Source organism: Haemorhous mexicanus, chromosome 12 (assembly GCF_027477595.1).
Source record: "Haemorhous mexicanus isolate bHaeMex1 chromosome 12, bHaeMex1.pri, whole genome shotgun sequence".
Classification (NCBI taxonomy): Eukaryota; Metazoa; Chordata; class Aves; order Passeriformes; family Fringillidae; genus Haemorhous; species Haemorhous mexicanus.
In genome coordinates this window covers 10,143,554-10,168,961 of record NC_082352.1, presented here as the reverse complement: position 1 = coordinate 10,168,961, position 25,408 = coordinate 10,143,554, and the positions used below count along the sequence as shown (strand labels likewise).

At 42.7% G+C, this 25,408-nt stretch overlaps 1 protein-coding gene across 2 annotated transcripts in view; it reads left to right on the top strand.

The window, feature by feature from the left end:
* ZNF423 (zinc finger protein 423) overlaps positions 1-25,408 on the top strand; it is a 221,696-nt gene that overhangs the window by 45,844 nt on the left and 150,444 nt on the right. The window contains exons 3-4 of one of the 2 annotated variants that reach the window (XM_059857060.1): positions 19,383-19,583; positions 23,448-23,528. In XM_059857060.1, coding sequence (XP_059713043.1) covers positions 19,383-19,583; positions 23,448-23,528 — 282 coding nt within the window. The remainder of the gene's footprint in view (positions 1-19,382; positions 19,584-23,447; positions 23,529-25,408) is intronic. The other variant, XM_059857061.1, reaches the window with a different exon arrangement.

The following is a 25,408-nucleotide window of genomic DNA, read 5'->3' as shown; positions in this document are numbered from 1 at the left end:
TTTTCCAGGCTTTTTAAAGACAATGTACACAGGAAAGCTGGTCTGCTTAAAGGAAGCTGAGCAAGTGTAGTGCATTGCAGCATGTCTTTGGTGCCTAAAGCCAGCCCTGCTAATTGGTACAGGCTACAACTGTAAAAGGGAGGATTTCTGCAGGCTCCAGGGTCACAGCCCCACCTGGCCTTGTGGACAAGGCCCCAAGGACTGGTGTACACTGGGATGCCAGCAGTGTATCAGGACTGGTAATGGGCAGCAAGGTTTCAGTCAAGTCTGGGAATACCTCTGGGGTCATCAGGATAATGTCATCTGAAGTCTTGTGAGCTTGGTGTATGTGCTGGTGTGGGGCTGCTGTGGGTTTGGGGATGTTCCCAGAGGGTCTTCTGGCAGCAACATCCTGCTCAGAGACACAAGCATGCCACCAGCACGGATGACGGCATACTGGGGTAGGTGGGGCCAACCTCCCTGGTACTGCATCCCTCCCTTGCCAGCATTTTTCTCCCCCTGTCAAATGTACTTCTTCTTGAAAAGCTGCCTGTTGGTGCTTTAGCTGCTGGAGATTGTAACACTGTTTCATTTCCTAGCACAGACTGAAGGAAGCCAATCCCTTTCATGGGTGGACCATCAGGAGCAGCCTTCCTGGCTCTCCTGGGCTTGCTTGGTCTCCCCCAGGCGTGAAAATCCTGGGGAAGGATCTGCCATTGAGCTGGAGTAAGTGCTGGAGAAGAGGAAGTCACAGCACCTTCCTAGCTTCTTCCATTCCTGTGTTTCTTTCAGTGGTGCCACCTTGTTCTCCCTTGCTGCCAAGTGAAGGGCTGTGATTAGAGAAACGTGTTTGTGTTTCTAAGTAGAAAGTATATCTGTTGTTCATGATAGCTTTCAGGGGCACAGCTAGGAGTAATGGGCTAAGGTAAAGCAAAGGAGATGCTAGGAATGCTGAATATCCTGGAATCATTTCCAGGTAGGGGAATCTAAAAGCCTGGTATCATCTTCCATTACTTTGGTAATTTACAAACTAGGCTGGACAAAGCATTTGAAAATACAGTATAGGAATGGTCTTATATCAGCAGAGGGATAGATAAAATCAACTGATAAATCCTTCTCATCTCTAATTGATCCAATTCTGCTGCATTCTGGATTTGCTAATCTGCAGATTTGAGCAGACAGAATGGTCTGGCAAATTGTGCTTTCTAGAGTTTATTTCAGTAAATATTTTAATGTAGGATCTTAAAGGACTTGCAAATGCTAAATAAGCCTCCCAACCTTGGAGGAAGTCTTCCTTGTGCCACATATTCACACTACTTTGCATTATTCAACATGCACAATGTGCAGGTTGACCTTCCCCAAAGGGCTCTGGCTTTGGAACTAATGGGCACTTGCCAGCCCATCCTGCTTTGAGTCATTTCTGCAGGTCAGTGGCTTTGCTTTTCCAAATCTGCCTTGTCTGGCTGGTAGGTGTGGGGGAAGCTGAAACCATGCTGCCGTAGTGATTGCAGTGGGTTTTACCTTTGTGAAAGCAGACAGCTGGAGAGTTGAACAAAAGTCTCCTGGTGAACAATTTCTTTGGTTTTCACAGAAACTTGTTCTTGTTTGACTGGTTTATACTTTGCAGTTGTAACTGGTAGCTCAAAGCTCCCAGCCTGAATAAATGTAGAACAAGAATAGTAGAATATATTATGTTGGTCTGTTGCTTAAACAAGAAAAATCAATAAAATACAATACCATAGTGGTGGATCCCCCAGTAATCATTCTTAAGAAAAAAACAAACCATGGCAGCCATGAGAATGGGGTTTTATAAACAAGGTTGTAAAAGAAGAAAAATAAATGGAATGAACAAGCTGCACTGCTTTGCATTCTGCGCTGAGTAAGAACATTGATATGAAACTCTGCAATGAAGAAATGCGTGAAATTTATGATGCTTTCTCCAAAAAAATCTTTGCTTGTTCAGTACAGGAAACTAGAATAATTTGGGTTGGAAGGGACCTCTAGTGGGTCTTGCTCAACATTGACCTGACTTGTAAAAGTTTTGTAGCCTTTACTACACTATTTTTGGTTATATTGTCCTAAGCTGTTTAGCTTATCATGGACCAAGAGTCCAAGTATTGTTACTGTAGTATAAAAAACGTGTAGCAAACAAAAATTAAGGCCATAACAGGAGATATGTTTGCATTTCTGTCATTTAGTGTCCAAAGTAGCCTTTTTCCAGACTCACTACAAGGAATTACGATGTCACTGTCAAAATAAACCAAGCTCATCTCATAACCTTGTATTTGTTGTGTATAAATTCAAATGAGGAAACTCTTAAATGGGACCATTTATAATGAGATTTGAGATACCCTATAGCTCTCACTTGGAGACAAGTGACCTTTGTCGTCCTTGGGGCTGAGTAACAGCACAATGAAGATTTAATAGATGTGTGCAGAGACCTGGCAGCAGACTGGGGTGTGTGTGGAAGAGGTGCTCAATGTGTCTTGCTGCACACATTTTTTTAATTCCTCACACTTGGGACTGGAGTGCTGCCTGCTGGTATGTACCATACTCATGCTTCGCTTCCTTTCTCCCTTGGATGGCTTTGGTGTTCGCTAGTAGAAATTATTAGACAGTCACAAAACACTAAAGAGAAAGGAAAAAACCCACACACTTTGCTTGGAAGCAGTGTGTGTTGCACAAAGCTCTGACAAGATCAAGCCTCTAATTAAATTATCTGGCACGTGGGCAATTCTGTTCCGGGATCTGCTGAGCTAATGTGTAGCCATTTGCTCATACAGCCACCAAATCAGGAGTACCAAAGAGACAATTTGCATAGGGCCACAGCTTTGAAAAATTCTGGTGAGTTGTGAAGCCTGTAATGTTAATTGCCAGTTAGCACATTGTAATTGCTGTAATTATTTGCAAGTAAAATGATGTAAGGGACTTAACATTGTACTTTTCTTTAAGACTTCACATGTTGGTGATCCACTAAATCTCCCACTTAAGAGTTTTGCTGGTTATTCTAAGGGCTTGACAGCCCCTTGCTGAAGTCTGATCTCATCCACAAGCTTGCCATTCTGCCTGTTGGCTTTAATACTGAGCGGTGGCTCTCTGAAGTCTATATTAAAAAAAAAGGCAATAAAATAATAACTGCAAATGTCTGCTGCTGACCAGTGAGAGCACAGGCAGCCCTGCAGCCGGCCGTGCTGGAGCCCAGCTGGGAGAGAGCCCTCAGCACAAATTGCCAAGTCTATTGCCTCCCACCGCCACGCCGCGGAAGTGGGCCAAAAGCTCCTCCGTATGGGATTAAAGGGATGTGTAATAGATTAAAGATCAAAAATGTTAATTAAGAAATGGTCTTTTCTAATAAGATGCCTTCAAGGGCATGGTACCAAAAATGAGGCAATATCTCATTTTGGCAACAGCTCAGGGTTGTAATGAAGCTGGAGCAGGGGGGCTAAGGGGAGAAAGAAGGGATGCCTCCTGTTCAAGGCAACTCCTTCAGAAGGGGTAAATCAATTAGCAGTAAAAATGTAAACATGTGAGTCAGAATGAGCTTACTCTGAATGCTGTTGAACAGTGTGGATTCAGAGGTACACGTTTTAGCTTGGCCTTTCCTTGAGGATAAGTTGGTAGTTTGCAACAGATAAACAAGGACTCCAGTTTACTGGTATTTAAACATCAGCCTGGTAATTTGGCTGAAAATAACCAGTCTTGTTGAAAGCTTTGAGGCATTTGCAGTGAATCTGTTAAATATATTTTAGTGGTGTAATCATCTAGATATAGAAAATTCACTGTCTTTGTTGCTGTGTTGAAATTTGTAGGTGTAATGTTTGAGAAAAGGTTTATTTCTCCTCAGAAAAGGCAGAGCCACCACTCTGCACTCTCATGTTTCAGGCTCCTGCAGCAGGGGAAATTTATGTTTTACAAATAAATTGATATGCAAGTGTTGCTGATGTGTTTCAAACACTAAAGCTGCTTTTAAGAGCTGTGAAATACTATTGCATTGTTGTGACTAAAGAAAACACACTTTTCCTTAAATTTGAGCGTTCTAGTCAGTGAGCCCACTGTTACATTTTCTTAGTAAATTCATCAAAGCTCCAAAAGGAAAATTCAGATGTTTAACAGTGGTTTTTCCTTGTGGTAGAATGATGGGATTGCACGTCACATCATCCCAGTTTCCTCTCTAAGCACCTTGGTACTGCAAGCTGCAGTGTTTCTGAAGGAAGTTATTTGCCAGCATAAAATGGAGGGACCCTGCAGGCAAACTTCTTCCCTAATAGTTGGAAGTTTTTGTTTGGATAAAGAAAACCATTGACATGGTGAGATCTCCATGCACTGTGTGCATGTGTTTTAAGACTCTGAGTGTTATTTGAACCAAAGCCTGAGAGAATTTTCATTTTGAGAGAAATACAGTGGGAAGGAGCTTGCTGGTTATGTCCCTGTGTGTGTGTAGTGAGCTTGGGCCGACTGAAGCACCTTGGTAGAAAAAGTCCTCTGAGAAGGGTTTGAAATTTGGATTTGTTGCTCTGTGTATGTTTTATTTTAATCCATGGTGTTCTCCTTGAGAGGAGGCGTGATGGTTTTCCCTTGAAAGGCTTTTTGGACCCCTTGAGCTGGGCATGGTGTAAACTTGTGCTTATTGGTATTATTTAGCTTGGATAGGGGCTATAGGTGACATAGACACTAAATTCTTGTGCCCTGGTTTTGTCAGATGAGTAAATACGAATGGAGGTGGTGGTTGTTTCCATTCACAGAAAGCAAATCAGAGAATTATTTCTTTCTTATTCAAATAAGATGTTTTTGTGGTTTGTAAATGTATCATTTTGACAGACTGATTAGTTCCATCTTGATTTCACTTATGGTTTTTGTTAAAAGAAATGTGTAACTTGGACTTGAGCAGCATTCCCCAAGAAGGGCTATGTCAGGCCATTCCTGCTCACACATCAAGGAGATGCAATTGTAGCAACAAAAATATCAGTGCCTTTTCCTGATTATGAAGCTTGCTTAAAAGCCTCTAAGACAATGTTTTGAATTGAAGTCTTCCTGTACATAATTTTGACCATAGTAAAGAAAGATGACTATAGTCTGTCCTTTCAGTGACAAAAGGGAAGATTTCAATTTTTCATGGTTTATTTAATCAAATATTTACAGAAAAGTGGTCAGTTCACAATACTGTCATTACTTTCTACAGAATGTGAGTCCGTTATGAAAACTGAGAAAAAGTGGGCTTAAACCTTGATAGCAGTTTATATCAGACTCTCTGTAATTAGCACAGGAGTCCAGAAGGCCATTTATTCTGCTAAATGAATGAGAAATGTTCTGTGTTAAAAGCATTTGGCTTCTCTTTTTTGTTCATATTAAACAAAATACATTTATTGCCAAATTTCCACAGTAACGTCCAAGAAGCATAAAGAAAATCAACAGGGCTAGCAAAGTATAACAGAGGAGCATTTGGTCTACAATCTTATGAAAGAAAGGTTGTGCAGCAAAAATGTACTTTTTCTGATTAAGGTGAATTTCAGGTAGAAATCTTGCACAAGTTTATAATACTCAGATGGGTAAAACAATTTCCAGACAAGAGATGTTTGCAAAATCCACTTAAAAAAAAATTTTTGTTTGTTTTGTTTTTATATACTGTATGTGCAAACAGCTGTGGTGGTGAAGACATGAGGGATATCACTTCTGCAAATGCTCTTTGAATCTCAGGGTTTGTGTTGTGATGAAAAAGCAGAGATGCTTCTGTATAACAGAAGTAAATTATGTTTCATTCTTTGCCCTTAATTCCAAAATGTGGAGCTTCATGGTGTTGTGTGTGTGAAATTAAGTAAGAATTGGTGGTGTTCTTCCTCCAAAATGGTTTTTAAAAACTGGAGACTTTTTAGTTTGGTTTTTTTTTTTTTTTTTTTTTTTTTTTTTTTTTTTTTTTAATTAAAAGAGGTTGTAAGCCTGTTGTATTTTAAATGTTTTTCTGAGTTGCAAACAATACAGAAAAGCTACACCATGGGCAGTGGAAGAGCAGCAGAGCTGAGAGTGAACTATTAAATAAAAGACATCCTTAGAGTTAAGTGATTTTTAGCTTGATACTGTAATTAAATAATTTAAAACCATATCTGGTTAATGAACTCTGTGGCCAGACAGCATTACTGGCCAAGGATGTAGGGAGTGGAAGAGTTAAAAACAGACTGCTGGCTGTGATGGCTGCAAGAGCAGTGGAAGGGTCCAAAACAAACCCCAACCCCTTTTTCTGCACCCACCACAGGCTGCTGAAAAAGCCATGGAGTAGCATAAAATTGTCTATCTTCCTGCCAGTCAGCAAATAAAACAAATTCCATAATGTAAGGGAAAAAAGTTGGGGAGTAGGTTCCTCCCAAAAAAGTGCCTCTTTAAAATAAGGATAATTTTGTTGCGGTTACTACTTTTTACCTTAGCAAAGTACACAGGGAATGGGGCTGCTAAAGAGCACATCAACTAAATTAGGGTTAATTAGAAGTTCTCCCAGATAGCTGGTGCTTCATCAGCAACAAAGCAGCATGTAAATAAATCTAATTTCTCTCCAAATAAACTCTTCACAAGCTTAATTACAACAGCAACAATATCTCCCCCTAGCCCCCCCTTGTTCATTAGTGGGAGCGGCTCATTATGAGCAGTATCTGGTGAGGGCTGTCATGAGCAGGCCAGAGCTGCCCCTCTCACAGGTGTCCTTCGAGGCCAGGAAGAAGTGGAGGAACTTCCAGCCTACCTGGAAGAGCCCAATTAAGATAATTCATGAGAAATTTGAGAAGCAGAAAGCACTGATGGAAAAAAAAAAAAAAAAGAAAATCAAAACAACTCCACTATATTCTGGAGAGACTTTGTTAATTACTTAAAGTATTTCCACTATTTGGATTATTAGCCGTCTTAATTTCTTCACCTTTATTACTCATTTGTGAGCAAAAAATATGAACTTCAGTTTTTATCTGCCCTTTTATTCTTTTCTGCCATCCATTGTTGTCATGGTAGATCCAAGGGCTCTTTCAGCTCCTGGTGCTGTGTACAGACTGCTGTCTCCTGCTCTGACACTTGGGACCTGCTGAATGAGAGGAGGGGCTGAGGGACACCCAACTTTAAAGTCATTTTAGCTATAAGTCTTTTAAATGTCTTTTTACACTTTCTTTACCACATAGGGCTAGAAGAAAAAATGCAGGATGATATTAGGGAAAAAAGTGTTATCATTGCTAAAAGGATCAGCACACTGGTGGACGAGTGCAGCTCACTGCTTATTCCAGGGATAAAAAAACCTCTCTCCAGAAATTAGTTGTCACAGGGAAGGTGCAAACCTGGGTGCCAGTTTCAGCTGGGTGCAGAAGTGCTCTGCTGAGGGCTCATTCAAAGGGATTAATTTATTTCATTTGGTGCTTGATACATTGTCCTCTGTGGTTTTTAATTTTTTTTTAATATCTAATACTGTTGAAACCAGTGAATTCCTTATTACACAGTGAATTCCTTATTACACAGTGTCACGTTTCAGCCGATCCTAAATTAATAAATGAGCAGCAGCAGAATAGCATGCAGCACAATTCTAACAGCATGAGCTGCACAGAAGTATATTTCACTTAGCTCCAATTTAAATACTCTGCTTTGCTCGATTTAATTATGTGAAATTACTGAATTAATGGCTTTGTCAAGTGAAACGTGTAGGACTTCAGAGTTCACTATTAAGGAAAGAAATTAGAAAGAAATCTGAGGTACATTAATTTTTTGTGTGTGGGCTTGTTTTAACACAAACTGAAATTTAACTGAGCCCATGGCCCAAAATCACTCATTTTAAGCCCAGGGAAGAGAGAAGGAGCCGGAAGTGGCAGGAAACTTCCTGAGTCATCCCTTGTTGGCTTGTGGTGATCTCCTGGGTGTATCTGCTGGGCAGGTTCAGTGTGTGCTTGTGCAGCAGGAGCTGCCCAGGGGCACATGGGAGGGAAGTCTCTGTAAAATCCAATGGTTCTCTAATAACTTGGCCACCTGTTAAACACCCTTTCCTGTGCTGCATAGTATGATTTTCTTATCTCTTTTCTGGTTGAGAACTTGTTATAACAGTTGCTTTTTTTCACCTTCATTAACTGAATTCTTTTGCTGTGGTTTGAATCCCTGCACCAAGACATGGTGCCCAGCCTGGTGCTTGGTTGTGCAGAGATGCACAATGAGACCTGAGGGTAATGTTTGTGAAAGCTTGCAAGCCCTGCTCTTCTGAAGCCATGTGGACACGTAGGTGCCTAACTCTCATTAATTTCCAATTTCATGGGTTTTTACTACAGTCTGTTGCCGCTTGTGAGTATTAGCCCCCTAAATCACTTGGGCTACCTACAGATGTCCCTCCCAGCCATAGATGGAGCAGTGTAAATGTGCTGTTTTCCCAGTTTCTGCTCTCTGTGCTGGCAGTGCCCAGCTTGGAAGGCTCCCCTTGAGCAGTGGCATTAGCCTCTGCCAGCAGTAACAGGTTAGAGAGAGACTTAAGCATGTGTTTGGGAAAACGTGTCTTTTTCCTCAGGTGCATTTGAAATACCTTTTTTTTTTCCCCAGAGCAAGCCAGATTTGTATAGAGAAAGTCAGTGAGGGTTTTTTTTCCTCTGGAGGTGATGTGGGGTATTTGATCAGGCCATAAACCCCGCAACTAAGTGTGGTCCAGATTCAACCCTCTGTACCCTGGATAAAAGCAGGAGCTTTACCTGACAAGCTAACTCCACCAACTTGGCCCCACTGAAGCCTCTCAAGTCTTTAATCACAGTTTTGAAGACTTCCAGGCACAGTTCTTGCAGAAGTGGGTCCCTTCTGTGCTTCTTCAGCCACACATTTGTCATTCCCAATGGAAAATGATCCAGGCAGGTTCTGAGCAAACCAAGACCCATGAGAAGGTCAGTGAAATAATTATTGCTCTCTCTAATTTGCCTCTGTGTATTTTTCTTCCTACCCCAATATGTTTTTTTGCTCTTGTTCTACTTTTTCCCTCTGTATTGATCCACCCCTTGGTTCCTGACAGTTTGCAGAGGGCTCTCTTACTCTCTCAGTCCTAATGTTCTGGGGTTTTTATACTGTAAAAAGAGGAATATAAATGCTACCTGTAGGATCCCACCAGTTTGTTTTGTAAAAGACATTCCTTTTCAGCAAAACTTTTAAACAAATCCATATTTCAAGCATGGTAAAAGTGCATTTTGAAAAGAAATATATTCAGGGGCCTAAGAAGGTATTTTTGTGTGGAGTCCTTGCTCTGCCTAAATCTTGCTCCTGTGTGCATACATTGAGGGCTGTACACTGAAGACATGAATTCTCCAAGACCAGAACTTCCTGCAGAAAGGCCAATTCAAAGTCTTGGACCTTATGGAGGAACAATAAAGGAATCTGCATTTTGAATTAGGTGAAGGGACATCAAAATACATAGTGGCATTTATCGCTTATGGTAAATTACATCATCTGTAATTTTTCTCTCTTTCAAAATCAACAGGTTTATTTTAATAAAGAGTTCCAGCAGGTGCTATTTTGAGCAGAACCAGTCAATACCTTATTTTTGCATTTGATATGCAGCTGCAATAACAAGCCACATGTGAATTTTATTAAGACTTCTGAATATTCTGTCTGTTCAGGGAGCTGTAGATTTAAGTATTGCAGATATCTGGCTTTACCTTGAAGTAAAAAAGCACGAAACAACCAAAAAGCCACAAAAAGAAAAAAGAAAATCTCTCACACCATTTCCTCAAAGAAAGGAAAGGGTTTGTCATGCCCAAAGATTAAAATGTGATTAAGAAGTCCCATGTTAGCTGCGAGTGGAATTCCATAGAACTGCTGGAAACAGAACACTTTTCTTCAACAAAGATTTGAAAAACAATAAGTTGAGTTCTATTAAAATATTCACATGCCCAAATAAAGTTTCAGTGCCATTTTTCTTCTGAAAAGTTGCATGTATTTATTAGAGTACGATGGTCAATATTATTTAGCAGTTGCATGTGAAAGAGAGCAGCGCTTTTTTATGATGAAGTGCACTTCTCTTTGAAGTTAATACTTGCTGCATTCTAATTTCTTTGTGCATATGAATGAATTTCATATCTAAAATGCATGCATCTAAAATGGATTTTAGGTCTGGTTTGATTTGAACCTCGTTATTGAACTGAAGGTGGCAGCTACTCCCATTCAGATGCATCTTTGGAATCTGGAAGTGGACAGCAGCATTCTTTTTCAGGGGCAGATAATGTGCTGCATGGCAATCACACACCTTGAGTAAGGGGATGGAGTCTTCTGCAGATGGCAATCGAGCAGTTTGGGTGCAAACATGTTTTGTGATTTGGATGCCACAGGGATGCACAAAGCAGATCTACAGGGCTGTGTGAGCCTGTCCTTTCCAAGGAGGAGGCCCCAGAGTAAAAGGGGGGTGCTGCTCTCCTCACAGCCCCCTGGCCTGGGGAGGGCACCCTGAGGGTGGCTGTGGTCAGTGGCTGGGCAGTGTCCCACAGCTGGGTGCTGCTCCAGCCAAACACTTTGGCACACTCTGGAGTGCTCTGCTCTCTGCCTTCCCTTGCATTCCCTAAGATTCACTTACAATGCTTTTTGTGTCGGGAAAGTGTTTACATCCCATATTTATCCTGTTAAACTGGCTGCCAAACACTGAAGAGCTGATAAACACTATGTGCTGTTAACACTATAAAGTACAATCCCACTGCTGCTTGCATGCAAATAAATAATAATAACTCAGCTCTTTGTCCGCTTTTCGGCGTGTAAGTGCATTTGTCACATAGCATAGTAACATCTAAATCATTTTAGTAAAAGCACTAGAAAGGCTGAAACATTACCTGCAGCTATGATTAAGAGGAAATTTTACTGTTTGGTGGTGTTTATATGATTTCCTTATTTGATTTTTCTAAAAAACACTTTTAAAATGATGTGATGCTTAATCACTGTTGCTGGGTTTCACTTTTTAAAAACCTTTCACTGAGTTATTTCACCTTCCTAAGGACCAAAGGATTGGCCTCTAGGCTAAAAGTTACTGTGAAATACTCATTAAATCTTTTCTTGCAGCCATTACAGACACAGATATCTTTTTAATGTGCTTGGTCAGTTTTGAGGCCACTATTTTTGTTACTGCCCATAAATCAGTAGCAAGTATTTTTAGTGTCATCAGTGAAAGGTTAATAGAAGTCCATAATTTTCAGACATATCTCTTTCGATTAGCTGCTTCGAAATTTCCTTAAAAAGGGGGTGAAAATTGTTTCACTCCAAAAACTGGAGACTGTGTCCAATTTGTGCATAAATTGAAATTGTCTTTCTAATAGACTCTCTGGAAGGTGTGGGGTTGCCTTCAAAGTAATGATTTAAACATAAACTGACCCTTGATGAGGGAGCTGGAGTTTCAGTTTAATGTGTTTCTGCAATTTTCCTTCGCCTTCAGTGCCTTCAAATTCCACACAAATAATTCCTTCATAACAAGTGCCTTTTCAGAAGATGTATGCTGCTGACAGTTAATATAAAATTATTGCCCCTGAATGCATTTTCGTAATTACTTCCCAGAGAACTGTCTTTGTGTTAGAAGACATTTCACACTTTAGTAACATAAGTGTTTGGGGAGAACATGAGTAATAATTACAGGCAGTCTTTCAGTGAAAATAAACCTAAAAAATTATAAAAAAAGCTAGTGTTAAAGTTGGTTAGAGACAGTGAGGAATTTATTCATCACATTATGCCTGTCTGTATATTTTCCAAGTTTAATAACCCTTCAGTAACTAAACTTAAAAAAAGCCATAAAGAACAGAGAAACTGCTTTCTAATTTTTAAGCAATAATGAAAAGTGACATGCTTCTAGAGACAGAATAAAGAAACTCCATCTGAATGCTCCTATAGGAGATTTCTGCTATAATGGAAAATGAAATGGCTCACAGTTTGATCAATAAAAAAATTAACAGCATTTATTAAAAGGTTTCTCTGGTATGTTGACTAATGCATGGAAGTCTTGATCCAAGCAAACCAGGGTGGTAGGGTGAATTTGTGTGTGTGAGTGTGATGTGTAAGAATCATTGACTGAGCAAAGCCAGTGGGTTTCAGGTTAGATGCTGGATATGTACATGGTTATACTGTTCTAGAGAGCTGGAGCCAGGACTGGCTGGATAAATAAACATCATTCTGGGAGTTGCTACACACAGCCCTGCAGCAAGGCTGGATTTGCATGGAGACAAAGATGGCAGAGTCTTATTTTCACTGGACAAAACAGGACAATTATACCATACATACATATCTCTGAGTAGATGTATGGTGTATCTCTACAGCAGAGATAACAGAGCAGAGATGTAGGTGGGCTCAGGTGGAAGCAAGGCACTGTAGGGCAAGAGGTTTACGTGTGTTACCTGTTCTGTGTGTGATACCTGTGACTGCTACAGCAAAGGAAAGTGCAATGAGTGGCCAGTCCTCTGCTGCATGTTCCTGCCACTTTCCATGCATTTAAACTCCAGGCAGACACTTGAGGTTTTCTTAAACTGCTGCTAATTTGAGGAAATTGCATCCTGTCTGAAGGAAGATGGACATTTTCCCTGAGAAGTGTTGGTGTAAGTAAGCTAACAGAAAGCTGCTGAGGGGCAGCTGTGGGATGTGCAGGGCTGTCAGCACCAGTTCTGTGAGTGGTGCAGGGCCAGCAGGAGCAGGTGCAGTGCTGGTGCTGGCACCAGTTATTCCTGGGGTGCTTGGAACCCCTTTCTCTAAGAGTGTGTGTACCAGCAGATATAGAAGGAGGTGCTGTACCCTACTAAATTAGTTTTTCTTTACCAAGTTGAAGAATGCTGAGAACTTTCCATTTACTTAGAAATGATTATGATTTAATACAAACTGGAGTGTAATAAGGCTCTGATGTGAAATGTTATCATGTGTGCTCCCTAAAATCTCTGACTTTTGTATATTTTATTGTTAACATCCTTCACATAAAATAGTATTACTGGTGTAATCTCTGCTTTATCCCATGGGTTATTATGCAGAGGTACCCAGCACTGAACACTCTCCCTCTTCCCTTGCCTTTCCAAAAGAGGCTTTTGCAGCCACTGTTGCTGCCTGTTGGTGGAGGCTGCTGTCAGAGGCAGACAAATGACAGCTCACAGGGGCTGCAGCGGCCACAGCCCTAGGAGGGCACGAGGAGGTAACAATATGCAATTTTCATGGTTCGAGGGTAGCCTTATCCTACTGTTCTTCATTACAGTACTGCAGTGAGATCAATTTTATTAAGTTGTAAGTCTTAGGAGGCCAACACTATTAACTACATGCTGGACCAAATAATTTTTTTGGTATTATGATTGTTTTTTCCTCTTGTTGAGGGAAGGCCAGATCTGATATGTGGATCTCTTCAGCCTGAGAGGAGCATTGCACAGCAACTGAGTGTCAGCAGGATTGTGTGTCTGCACTTTGCTCGCTTGCCCTGTCATGTAGTCATCCCATGTGATTTACCATTGCATGAATATACTGTGGTGTTCCATGCATTATTCCTCTCTGGCTCTTTGTTTATCAGCTAGGCACCTTTTTTCTTTACCACATGTGGTTTGACACCATGTGAAAGTGGTATGCTGCACTGCATGATGGAGGACCAAACCTGCTTGCCTTTGATGCCCATAGTGATGATTTGATGTGTGGAATGAGCTGCCTTTGATTCCTGGTGCTGGTCCTATGGCTGGGGTGCAATCCACACTTTCTGACCTGGTTTGTTTGGCCCGAGCAGATTTTTGGCAGCTTTGTGTGGGTATGGTTGCAGAGGTTACAGCAGCTCACAGGAGGGCCCTGGCCCTTTGAGAGGTAGTACACACACATATCTGTGTTCAAAATAGAAGTGTTTAAAAAAGACGTTTTTTGAAATGTTGAGGAGTCACAGAGTGGGAGTACCCAGCAAAGGCAAGACTTCATCCTGTGATGAAGTTTTCAGTTTAAGTTTGTTTGTGATTTAATTACTGAAACACTAGTGACTTTTTGGCATCTTTTCATTCTTTGATCACAAGTACAGAGAACTTTGGACTCTCTTTCTGTGTTACAGAGCTAAAGACAATACCAAAATGTAACAAACCACATAAAAGTAGAAACCTCCCCCACACTGATTTGGCATTTGACGCTGAGCAAAACATTCTCTAACGAACGTTTAGATTAGGCTTTTCCTTTAAGTCATTTGTCTCTTTTGTTCTCACTTCCTAATTATGGATGAAATTTCCTTTCCTTTTGTCTTGCTGGGGTAGCCCTGTGGCCGCAGGGCAGGAAGGCTGCACCCCTGGGTGGGCACTGCCGGGCTCTGCCAAGCCCCAGGAGGTGTCAGTTGTTTGCCAGCACCCATCACTCCTCCAGCAATTAGCTCTTATTTATTCAGTGCCATGTACTTTTGTCACTTGTCCTGCATCTCAGGAAAACTTCTAGAAATAACCATAGTCCTTTGTTTGTTTTTGTTTGGACCAAGGTGAGGAGCAAAGAGATGCCTCTTTTCGGCACTTCATTTGACATTTTTCCTTCCAGCTGCCAGACCTGGGAAGTGCAAAAATCCACAGGCTTAAAAAAATAAGGGAAAGTCCCAGAAAATTTACTGGCATAAAGATAGAAAGGCTTGCCTACCCTGTATTATGTTGACAGAATAAAAAATTTAAACTGTCCATAATTGATTCCACAGATGAAAAAATAAGCTGAGGTTGGTTTCTTTTCAATTTTTCTGACCCATGTGTTGCAAGGTGTTACCCATTTCCAAGTGTTTCTGTGGAAATTGTAGGTAGGCTTCAGCATCTTTCCAGTCTGGCTCTGCCCTTGCTCTGCCTTCAGTCCTGCCCCACCAACCAAAGCCCCAAAGGAGTTTGCTGTGGCTCTCGTGGCTGGGCTGTCCCTGTGCTCCTGGGCTGAGGCTGTGCCATGCTGAGCTCCAAACACAGTCCCAGCCTGGTGGCAGGGCTGTCTGTCCCAGGCTGACTGAAGCAAGGGAAATCTGCTCTTGACTTGAGCTGAACATGGTACATGGAATCTGTTTTCAAATATTTGGCTTTAGGAGCACGTTGTTCCTGTAACAGAGCTGTTTTGAACACAGCTCAGAAGGCATTTCTACTGACTGCAACTTTCTAACTGGGCCTTTGGGAATTCACTTTTTCAGCTTTGCCAAGTTTGCCACATTCCTTGGACCACCAGGTCAGGCAGGAACTCTCCCAGTTCTTGCTATGTCTCCTTTGAAATAGTAACTTTCTAGAGCATAAACTGGCTTGTATAGAAAAACCAAGGGTCATTAACAACATTAACTTTAGTGGCAATTAGAATAACATATTCCTGAATGTTGGCCAGATTGTTTAGGTCATAGGGTAAAATATTCTTCTTGTGTAAAGCCCTGCAGACCTTCCACTGTACTACAGGGGGAAAAAAGGGGGGGGGGGGTGTCAAAAAAAAAAAAAAAAAAGAAAAACAAAAAAGCCCCCCCACTCTGTTTCCTGACATTTTGGGTTGTGAGGTATACTTTTAAGACTGACCTCTCAAATTGTATCTTCTCTTACTCATAAAAGAAGATTGTTAGAACCAACATTAGATATGGCAGGGTCACTAAAAAATTACTCATAATACTGAAGTGTTACCCCGTCTTTGGAACTGATCAGTGATCATTTATCCTGATCATTTATCCTGGTGCTGCCTGCAGTTCCCTTCTGCTGGCATTTGCCCACAGCCTTGTGCTGAGCACACCACACCAGTGTGAGCTGTGTGCCTGTGGTGCAGTGCTCTCCTCACAGTGGTGTTTGGTGCACAAATTCCTCCAGGTTGATAACTGTGGTTATTGCAGAATTTTTTAAGTAATCTAGATAGAGAATACTTACTGTTGAATTAAGCTCACTAAAATGGAATCTTAAAAATTAGCTGTGGCAGTAAATGTATCCATCTGTGCTTGATGCCACAAGGCAGCGACTGATTTTTGGAGACTGCAAAAGGTCCTGTTGGCTCTGGCAACCAAGAAGCCCCTTTTCTTGGTGGTGCACAAACGTGTCCCCTCAGAGCCAGGCCCAGCTCCAAAGCCACCCCTGCTTGTGGTGCCAGCAGCACCTTGGCCTCCTGTGGTGACCCAAACCCCTCTGGCAGTGTGCTTGCCCCCACAGGCAAGGTGCTCCTGCAGTTCTTGCCGGCAGGAAAATTGCAGGTTAAATTTGTGAACTGCTGCAACAGAGCTCTGCAGAAATGAGTTCCCGAGGAATGCTCGTGGCCTGCTGTCCTCATCAGGGAAACTGAGCTCATTGTGGGAGCAGCTGGGCTGCGTTTGAAGCTTTTCCTTGCTGGCTGGACCACCCATTCCCATCACTGCCCTGGCTGCTGTGCTCCCCTGGGCAAGGAGCGAGTGTCTCCCCAGGGCCGCCCGCACCCCACACACCCTGCTGGCAGCCTGTGGTCAGAAGAGTCGAGACAAAGGTCAAAAACCCAAGAAACACCACAGATTTTTCTCAGCAGTGTTTGGTAATAGCAAGGCGAGCACGGAGTGTGCAGCTCTCAGCAGAGGAATCTGAAGACCATTTTGTTTGAAGGACAGTAACACTGAGGTGTGGCAGACATGTACAATTCCTTCAACTTGCCAAAACCAGAAAAAAATCCCATTGTAAAGCAGTGTTGCATTTGCTAAATAATTTCTGCAAGCTTCACTCTTGTGTTATTTGACATACAGCTCTGTCAAGCAACGACGCTTTTGAGAAGTTGCCTAGAGGATCAGGTTTCCCATTCAACAGGGAATTAAAAAATGTTTCTGGAATTTTGCTTTGCAGTGGGGAATCTATTTTCTTATCTCACATTGTACAATTTACTTTTCCTAAAGCAGTGTGCTAAATTATTTGTTATTGTTGGACTCGGTTGAGCAGCTTTATCCCTGGTGTAGTCACGAAGTATTGGAGTAAAACCAAGGATGAATTTGTCACAGTGTACTCAGCAGATCAGCTGGTCTTTAGGTTAACTCTCAAAAGACAGCATTTCTGCTAAAAATATTAGTGAAGGTCTCTTAAAGCTGTCCAAAGTTGCCTAAAACCTTTCTTCTTCAGGTTGTGGCAAAGTCAGTTCAGAAATACTTCCCCAAGGCCTTTGTCAGCAGGCAGCATGGACGCAGGTGCCAATTCTTTAGGTCGCATTTATATGCTTGGACTCTTTTTATAGGTTTCTGTGATAAAACTGGAGAGTTGACATTCTGATTTATTAACTATCAAGTCTGCAGGACACAGGCTTTAAAAAGATTGAATGAGCTAAAATGTTTGTGATTGCAGTCTGGAATGAGACACTGTATAAAGGTGTGCCAAGTAAATATGACAAAATGTAAGTGATAATTTGAATATATACATGAAATGATGCGTGAAATAAAGCAAAGCTAGCATAGGTCTAAAAGTGACTATTTGGTGAAGTAGTAATACAAGAGAACCAGAATTGTGGGGTTTTTTTCATTGCAAGACATTTTTATTTAAGGAATAGTCTATAAAGCATGAGGTTCAGCTAGTGGCATTTTATTGAATAAACATAGTATAGATGATGACTTACAATATGGAGTGCTTAGTGAGTGATACTTTTTATAACAAAATCCTTAAATTCATTACTGCTGTGCAAGTGGCATATCTGATTTGGTAAGATGAATATTATATCTTGCCCTTAATGGAAATTTTGTAGTAGAAAGGTATGTATAATTTAGCAGTAAAAGAATCTGAAAATGTGCAGATCAGTTAACTGCTAAGAGGGAGGCACACACCAACGCAGGCTCTGATTTTTGATATTTCCATTGCAATTGGAAGGGTATGTCATGTTACGAGTGCTCCATGGAAAGCTGCAGAGTGTTTTATACCAGTTGATTTATGTTACCCTGTGCAGAGCAGAAGATGGTATGAAATGTGCTCTGGCTGGATAGTGGTAGCAGAGCTCTAGCCGTGTGTGTCAGAATTGCAGTGCTTGTGGTAACCAGTTTTCATCTTTAATAAATTTTATTTTCAGCTTTGCTTCATGTTCTCAGCATTGGCTGTCCTTAATCTTTTTGGCACCGATCTGATTTTAGAAACAATTCATCTCTCTGTTTGCTGGTCCTTCCTTAATGGCTTAAAACCCAAATGTAGCCCAAACCAACAAGGTGGCATCTCCATCCTACCTGGCCAAGAGCAGCTCCTAGGCTTTTGGGGTCAGCCAGGGTGTGAGGATCTCTTCTGGGGGCAGTTCTGTGGTTCTGTTTCACTTTCTGAATGACTTCCCAAGTGTTCCCATCATACCGACAGGGTGTATTAAGCGCATGAGTTCTTGTAGAGGCAAGTGAAATAGTGCAAGTGTAGCCCCTGGGACTAGTACCACCTCTGTTGGGGAACCTGTGTGCAGAAGAGGCAGAGGCAGCTCTGTTTCAGCTGGTCACCAAAGCCTGGCCACCATGGCTAGTGTGCATAATGGATGCTTTCCCTGCTGAGAGGGCAGCAGGGACTTAGAAGGGAATTTTCAGCACTGTGGCCTCTCCAGAGAGCCCAGGCAAGGGTTGTCTGCAGTGCTGCATGGACTGGCTTCAGGCACATCTGGGTGTCCACTGTGGCTAAGGGGGTGTCCTGGAGGCAGGAGGATGTGGCTGCAAGCTTATCTCTCACAAAGGCCACTGAGGGTGTCCTGGGGGGAGGGAGGAGCTGTCCTGCCAACCTCCCTCACCCGCCATGGCCAGTGGAGAGCCAGCTGCCCCCTGTGTGGGGCTGCCACCTGCACAGCCCTGTGGTGCTTGGCCCCCACACTGGGGAGTTTCTGGAGCTGTCAGAGAGCTCAGTCTCCCTGTGCACATATGCAGATAAAAACTTGGGGGTGTTGGCAAAGATGTATGTGCTAGCCCACACTCTGGCCACAGACCAAGATAAAAAATATTGGAGAGACCTGAAGGTCAGATGTACTGCATCTGCTCTCAGCTAGGTCAGCACAATGTCAGGCTCATCTGCCCAACCAAGTGCCTCTCATTAGTTCAGCAAGACCTCTCATGTCCTGGGGTACGTGTGTGCTTTGGGATATTCAGCTAGAGCATCTTTTTCGCTTGTTGTTACTAATATTGGGGCTTGGGGGAGGTGGGAAGAGGAGAGCACTGAGAATTAAAATTCAGCACATGCCTTTTCTTTACGGGCTGTAATTAATCTTGCCAATTTTTAAAGCTTTGAGAATCTGGTTAAGTGATAAAACACTAACAACTTTATATGACAGAGTTAGAGGCTCCTGCTATACACCCACCAGAGAAGATTAGGAGAGAGTGTTTGCAGGATTCGCACTAAGCAGCAGAGAATACAGTTGAGAATTGTTGCACCACATGATATAAAAACCACATTAATATAATGAAAGGTGTCGGGAATAATGTGAGAGCGGCTGTAATTAAATGTATCCTAATAAGTGCAACATCCTTCTTAAAGCTCTTATTTTTCAGACCTTTCAAACTTAGAGGATGTTCTTGCTGTTGGCAGGTGGCCTGGGAGGAGAGCTGGAGAGCGAAGCGAAGGACAGCCGGGCCCTGGAAGAGAGGAACAGTGTGACGAGCCAGGAAGAGAGAAATGAGGAAGATGAAGACATGGAGGATGAGTCAATTTACACCTGCGATAACTGTCAGCAGGACTTCGATTCACTGGCAGACCTGACTGAACACAGGGCACACAACTGTCCTGGAGGTAATGTTAAACTAGCTTTACAGTTCTGACAGGTGGTTAGCTGGGTAATTGGACATAGCAACAGCTTGAGGCCTCAAGTGAGATTAAAGAATTAATAATGTAATTTTACAGTTAATGTAATTTTATTGTGGTGCCTTGGGTAGCCTTTGTTCACTCCTTTAATAAAATTAAAATAAAAGCAACAGCTTTCCAATTGGAATATGTCAGTAATTACGTTAGACAAAAATGTTGTGGGGTTTTTTAATGCTAGAAGTTTCAGGCAGGTATTTTTCCCTCTCTCTCCAAATGTAGGAAGATTAAAAAAGTTAAATGACTGAAGTGTGCAAAATTCCCAGGAAAAAAGGCCTCTGAACCCCTAAAAGAACATGATGATTTCTGAGATTAAAATTCATAGTGCGAGTTCTGTAATCCCACCCTAAAAATACAGCATTCTCCCTAGGTTATTATTACATTGCCTTTTGAATTTTATGGAAGTGAGGATGGCATCAGCCTACGCTGATCTTGATTTTACTTTCTGTAAAGTAAGAACAAGCTCAGAGCACTGGTGTGAACAATTGTAGCATACCTTGCTTTTCCAGGGCTGCCTCTGCATGGCCGGCGCTAGCAGCAGGTACTCAGCCGAGCACGCTAAGCCGATTTACAGGGGTAGGAAAAAGCTTTGCAGATTTTACCAAAGATTAAATAAAATCTTAGGAGGGGGAGCGCAGAATATGTTCATATGTATTTAAATCAGGGATTCTAATCTTTCACCTTCCCAGAGTTGAATACTCTGCCATCACGTCTTCCTCCACGCTCATCTAAATTATTTTTAGGCAGTTGCTGTTATGGCAGACGGGTAGGTCAAGGCTGGCAGAAGGCAGAAGGGTTAGTTTCTCCTCTGGTGCAGCAGTATCCCATCATTTTTCCCCTGAGTGCATATTCCTCCTGGTCACTTAATTTGTTTTGTAATTAGTCTGTGTTTTCTGCTCTCCTTTTTGGGCATAAGTAAAATGATCAGCCAAAAAAAAAAAATACAGGGGATGGAACAGCTCAAGGGAGGAAGGGTCAGGTGGAGGCTTTGGCTTGGTCTGACTCCCACCCCAAGAGCACCCTCCCTTGTCTCACGCTGGCATGCAGAGGGGAGGGCTCCTTGCTCTTTTTCTCATCTGCTTGCTGGGAGGAAGGACAGAGGGATGTTGGGGCTTTTCCCATGCTTGCAGTTGGGTAGGGATTGCAGTCCTAAGCCTGCCCCCAGGGCTCCTTGCTCTGCACTCTCATTTAAGCCCTACACAGGCTGCAAACTTGAAAGTGGGTAAAATCGAAAGGCCACTTCTTGCAGGGTAATTTCCCAGCCAGCTGACAGCCACGGCACTGGCCTGAGACTTCTGCACATGGCACTCTGCTGCAGGGGAGTAAGCAAGAACATGTAACCTTCTATTCAGAAAACTCCTTGTTTTCCCAACTGGAAGGCAAAGTGTACCCCATGTGGACACTGGTCCTTTCCAAGGAAGAAGTGCCCTGGGCAGCCCCTGCTCCATCGCTTCCCACTCTCCTCAGTTGTGCTGGGACAGCTGCCTTGCTGCTGGGGCTGAGCCCCACAAAAGGAGGCTCTTTTTAGCCCAAATGTCTGCTTGGGTCTGGTTCCCTGTGTGGTCCCCAAACAGCTGTAATGGCACAATGGCAGAGCGCAGTGGGCACTGCTGATAGGGACTCCAGAGCAGGAATGTAAGGTTTTGACAGGTAACAGCAGTGCTATGAGAAGGAGCAATTCTTTTCCAGAGGCAAATCTGCATTAAAACATAACAACCTAGAGATTCTATTAATGTAAATTCAGTCAGTGTTTTCACATCTCAGGTTTTTTTTCATCCACAGTGTAGTAGTCTTTTAGTGAGACTAAGAGAAATAAATTATATTTTTAGAGATATATCAAAATAATTTTTCAGTATTGCCTTGCTATTCTTGATTGCAGGTAGCATAATCTTGTCTTCTTTTACTGTCTTCACATGTGTGGATGATTTACAAAGATATTTTGTCCCAAAAAGGCACCATATAACTATCTGCATATACATAAAATAAGTGCTAATTGTCTCCATGTGAGGATAATCCTTGTTCCAGAACTAGAGTGTCTGTTTTCTATTTAGTTTAATCTAGTGTCCTGAAGTGATTTAAAGTAAATAGGAAGATTGCACTCATATATTTTGGAATGAGAATGTTTCCATGAAGACAATCTGGAATATTGCTTGATATTCACATACCTTACCTTGAGGAAAAAACAACCCTTTCATATATACCAGTTTGATACATGGTCTGATAATCACGAGGATTATCCTCAAGCTTTTTTGAGGAAAGCATGCAAAATGTGTGTCTTTGTTCAGTTCATCTAAAAAGACTTGCACCACCTGGGTGAAAACCTAAGACCTCATTAGAAAGTGTGTTGTATTTAAAGATTTCACCCTACAAAAAGTGCTCTTTGTCTGTGTCCTTAGTTACCCTGCACTTCTTTTCCCTGTGATACCTGCCTGACACACCTGAGGGTGTAATGCAGTGCCTGACCTCTTGGCAAGCTAGATTTTCATGTCTTAATCTGAAGCAGGGCTTTCAGTCATGTCTACATGGCTCCAGATCAATACAGGTAATATTTGTAGTGATAATATCACCAGGCTGATAATACAACATAACTAATGACTTCCTTTGGGATACTGAAGTTAGGAAGGTATTGTAGCTCAGGAGTGTTGCAGGATTACAAGAGATCACTCCAAAGAACAGGATAAACCATCTATTTCACTGGAATCCCTTAGAAATTCATTACAGCGTGCTGAAGTTATAATACAGTTTGAACGCAGCTGCTTTGACATGTAAGGAAGTAACAAACAGCCATTCCCCCCCTTGCTTTTTCATGTATTTCAGACTTGTTTCTTTGAGGACAAAACACTGATGAAATCTAGACATCTCTGGCAGCAGAGGTGCATGGCATTCCTTTTGATGTCAGTGTAGTAGAGATGTTCTGACAGAATTAGGTGCCTTTTATACCTTTTGCTCATGACTGATGTCTGTGATTGCAGGTTGTAGGTTCCCAGTGTCTACAAGGATCTGTAAAGGGCCTAAATGGGGGCAGCTTGTACCAAAAGAACATCACATTTCCTTACTGGCCTATATCTTCCCTTGTTTTCCCAGCTTGCCCCCACAAACGAGCACTCCTGCAGTAGTCCTGGAAACAGTGCTTTAAACTGTTTCCTTAAGCAGCAGCATCTTGAAAAATACTCTGAGAACAAATAAAAACACCCAGTGTATACACTGGATGTGTTAAGCTGTTAAAATGACTTTAAAACTCACTGGTATCCCATATCCCCTAAACTAGAGAGGGCTAAGTATTGCCATTGGCATCATGTGCAGCCTTTTTAATGTGTTTTTGCTTGCTGCTGTTACAGTGTAGGTGTAGCATGATGCTATCTTACAGCATTAGAGACAAGAGTAAAGAATTACATGTGGATTTACAATTTACTGTGTCCTACAACAAGCACCAGAGGCTCCCTACATAAAGAAACTATTCTGTGATAGATCACTGTCTGGTGGCTGGTGCCAGGTGGTTTGTTGTCCGACAAAAAGTGGCTAAAAAGTCACAAGCTTTGTCATTTGGCTTGTGTGTTTAATCCTGCATTAATGTGGGTTTAGCTCCAGTATTTTATTGTGGGGTTTTTTTTGCTTCCTCCACCCCTTTCCTTCCATGGGTCAGAATAATCTCAGGTGAAGTTGTTTCTTCAGATTCTCAAGTGAATGTAGAGGTTTTAGAGCTAATTAGCACATCAGTGAAGTGGACAGAAGTAGGTTTTGGCTGGGTCTCTGAGCATTTCATGAGGTCCTCTTCTGTTGTTGATAACTTTACAGGTTGTCTGTTTCAAACAGCAGCAGAGCTATATATGGATATTGCCAGCTTGGAAGCAGCTGATTTTTCTAAACTACTGTACGGTAGGAACTAGTTTATAATTAAAGTCTTGCAGTTGCTTCTTTTAAATGCCCTATAACTTGTAGGCTTACCTTTGAAATGAGGTACTGTAACTGTTTCATGCTAGTGTATAATTTTGCATTTTCTTTTATTTCACCTGCTAAAGAATTATAATTGCCATGCAACCCCATTTGCGGGATGCTTATCCAGAAACACATATACAGCAGCTTGTCAACAAGTGACAATGTCTCATGAATGTTTTTGTCGGGTGGCATTTTTTACTTCCCACTGACAAAGAGAGATGTCTTACATACATTTCCAAAACTAGCCCTTCCCAAAATTGTAATCTTTGTTTGCACCTGATTGGCAAATTAGTCCTTTTTCTCTCTTTTTGCTGCTGCTTTTGTTACATCTTTAAATTAACGAATTACTGATTGTCCTCTACAAAAGAAACTGAAATACAATTGTGAAAAAGCAGTGTGGAAACTTAATTATACACCTAGTTTATACAGCTGTGTGTCTAATGACCTACTGGCCCTAATTACTGTGTTGTGGTTCAGTCTGAGTGCTCTTGTCCTTGCCAGAATTCTGCTCCTTTCTCTTAACCTGACTAGTGTTTCAAGCTTAAAAAAATAACAAGTTTCCTTTTTTTGTTCTTTTCTGCGTTGTTGTGCTGAAATGCAGTTTCTCCTCTTTCCAGAGGTCATAGCAGTGTTTTAAAATTGGCACCAGAAAAGCTCAATAATATCACAAACTGTAAAAACATGGATTTTCCCTGGAGTCCTCAGTTCTTGCTGTCCAGATCTGAAAATGGGCACCGGGGCAGTGTTTTTATTGTCAATCACTTGGAGGGCTTCAAGTGCAGGCTCCTGTCCTTAGTTTGTCACAGGTGTCCCCTCTCCAGGTGCAGGGACAGCACAGGGCTCCCCAGGGCTCCTCAGCCACCCTGGCCACAGTGCCCAGGTGCTGCACATCTCCTTGCACTTGGTATTTGTGCCCTCCGTGCTGAGAGCTCTGAAACCCCACATTGTTGCTGGGGTACACGTGGCTGGGTGGTCTGGGGTCTGGCTCCTCTGACTGCTGTCACCTCACAGGTGATGTTTGGGTTTACCTGGAAGTTCCCAGCCAGCCTGAAAAGAGGCTTTTTCAAAGACTTCTGCTTGCACGTGCCAGAAAATCAGTGTGCTGATAAGGAGCTGTGCTGACTGGCTTGCTGTGCAGGTGCTCAGTGAAATACGTATTTATTGTGTAGAACATAATAACACATTCCCACATCTGTATGGGGAGCTGAAGACAAACAGAAGCACAGCTGCAAATCTCATGTCAAACAGGGCCCGCAGCACCCCCGGCCATGCCGAGGTTTCGCAGCGCATCCCGTGCGGTGCGAGCTGAGGCAGCAGCGCTGGCTCTGCCCCCGCACGTGGCAAATGTGCTTCAGTTCAGTGCAGCGCGTGGTGTGCTGCGTGTCTGACTGAGTGGTGCCGTGTTGTGCTCCCTGACAGCGCTGCCCACCCCTCAGATCGGAGAGCCAGCCACAGGCAAAGGTAGGTGAGAGCCCGGCCGTGCCACCCTGCGCTCGGCCCCTCGGCACGGCGAGGCGTCAGCGGGGCCGAGCCTCAGCGCTTCTTTCTCCGTCTCTCCTGGATTTCGCAGGCGTGCTGGTGCCTGTAAGGATTTATGGTGGGGGGGACATGTGAATTTCAAACAATGCCTGCTCGCCGTAAACACCCAGCTGGGGTTTTGCTGTGCGGCCTCACAGAGGGTGTCCCAGAGCGGGAGCCCACGGCAGCTCCGTGCGGAGCCGGCACGCCGGGCTGGGCAGTGTGCTCGCTGATAAGAGTGTGCCAGTGCGCCGGGCGCCATCCCTGCAAATCGCCACGGCCACCTTTGTGCCGGCCCCCTG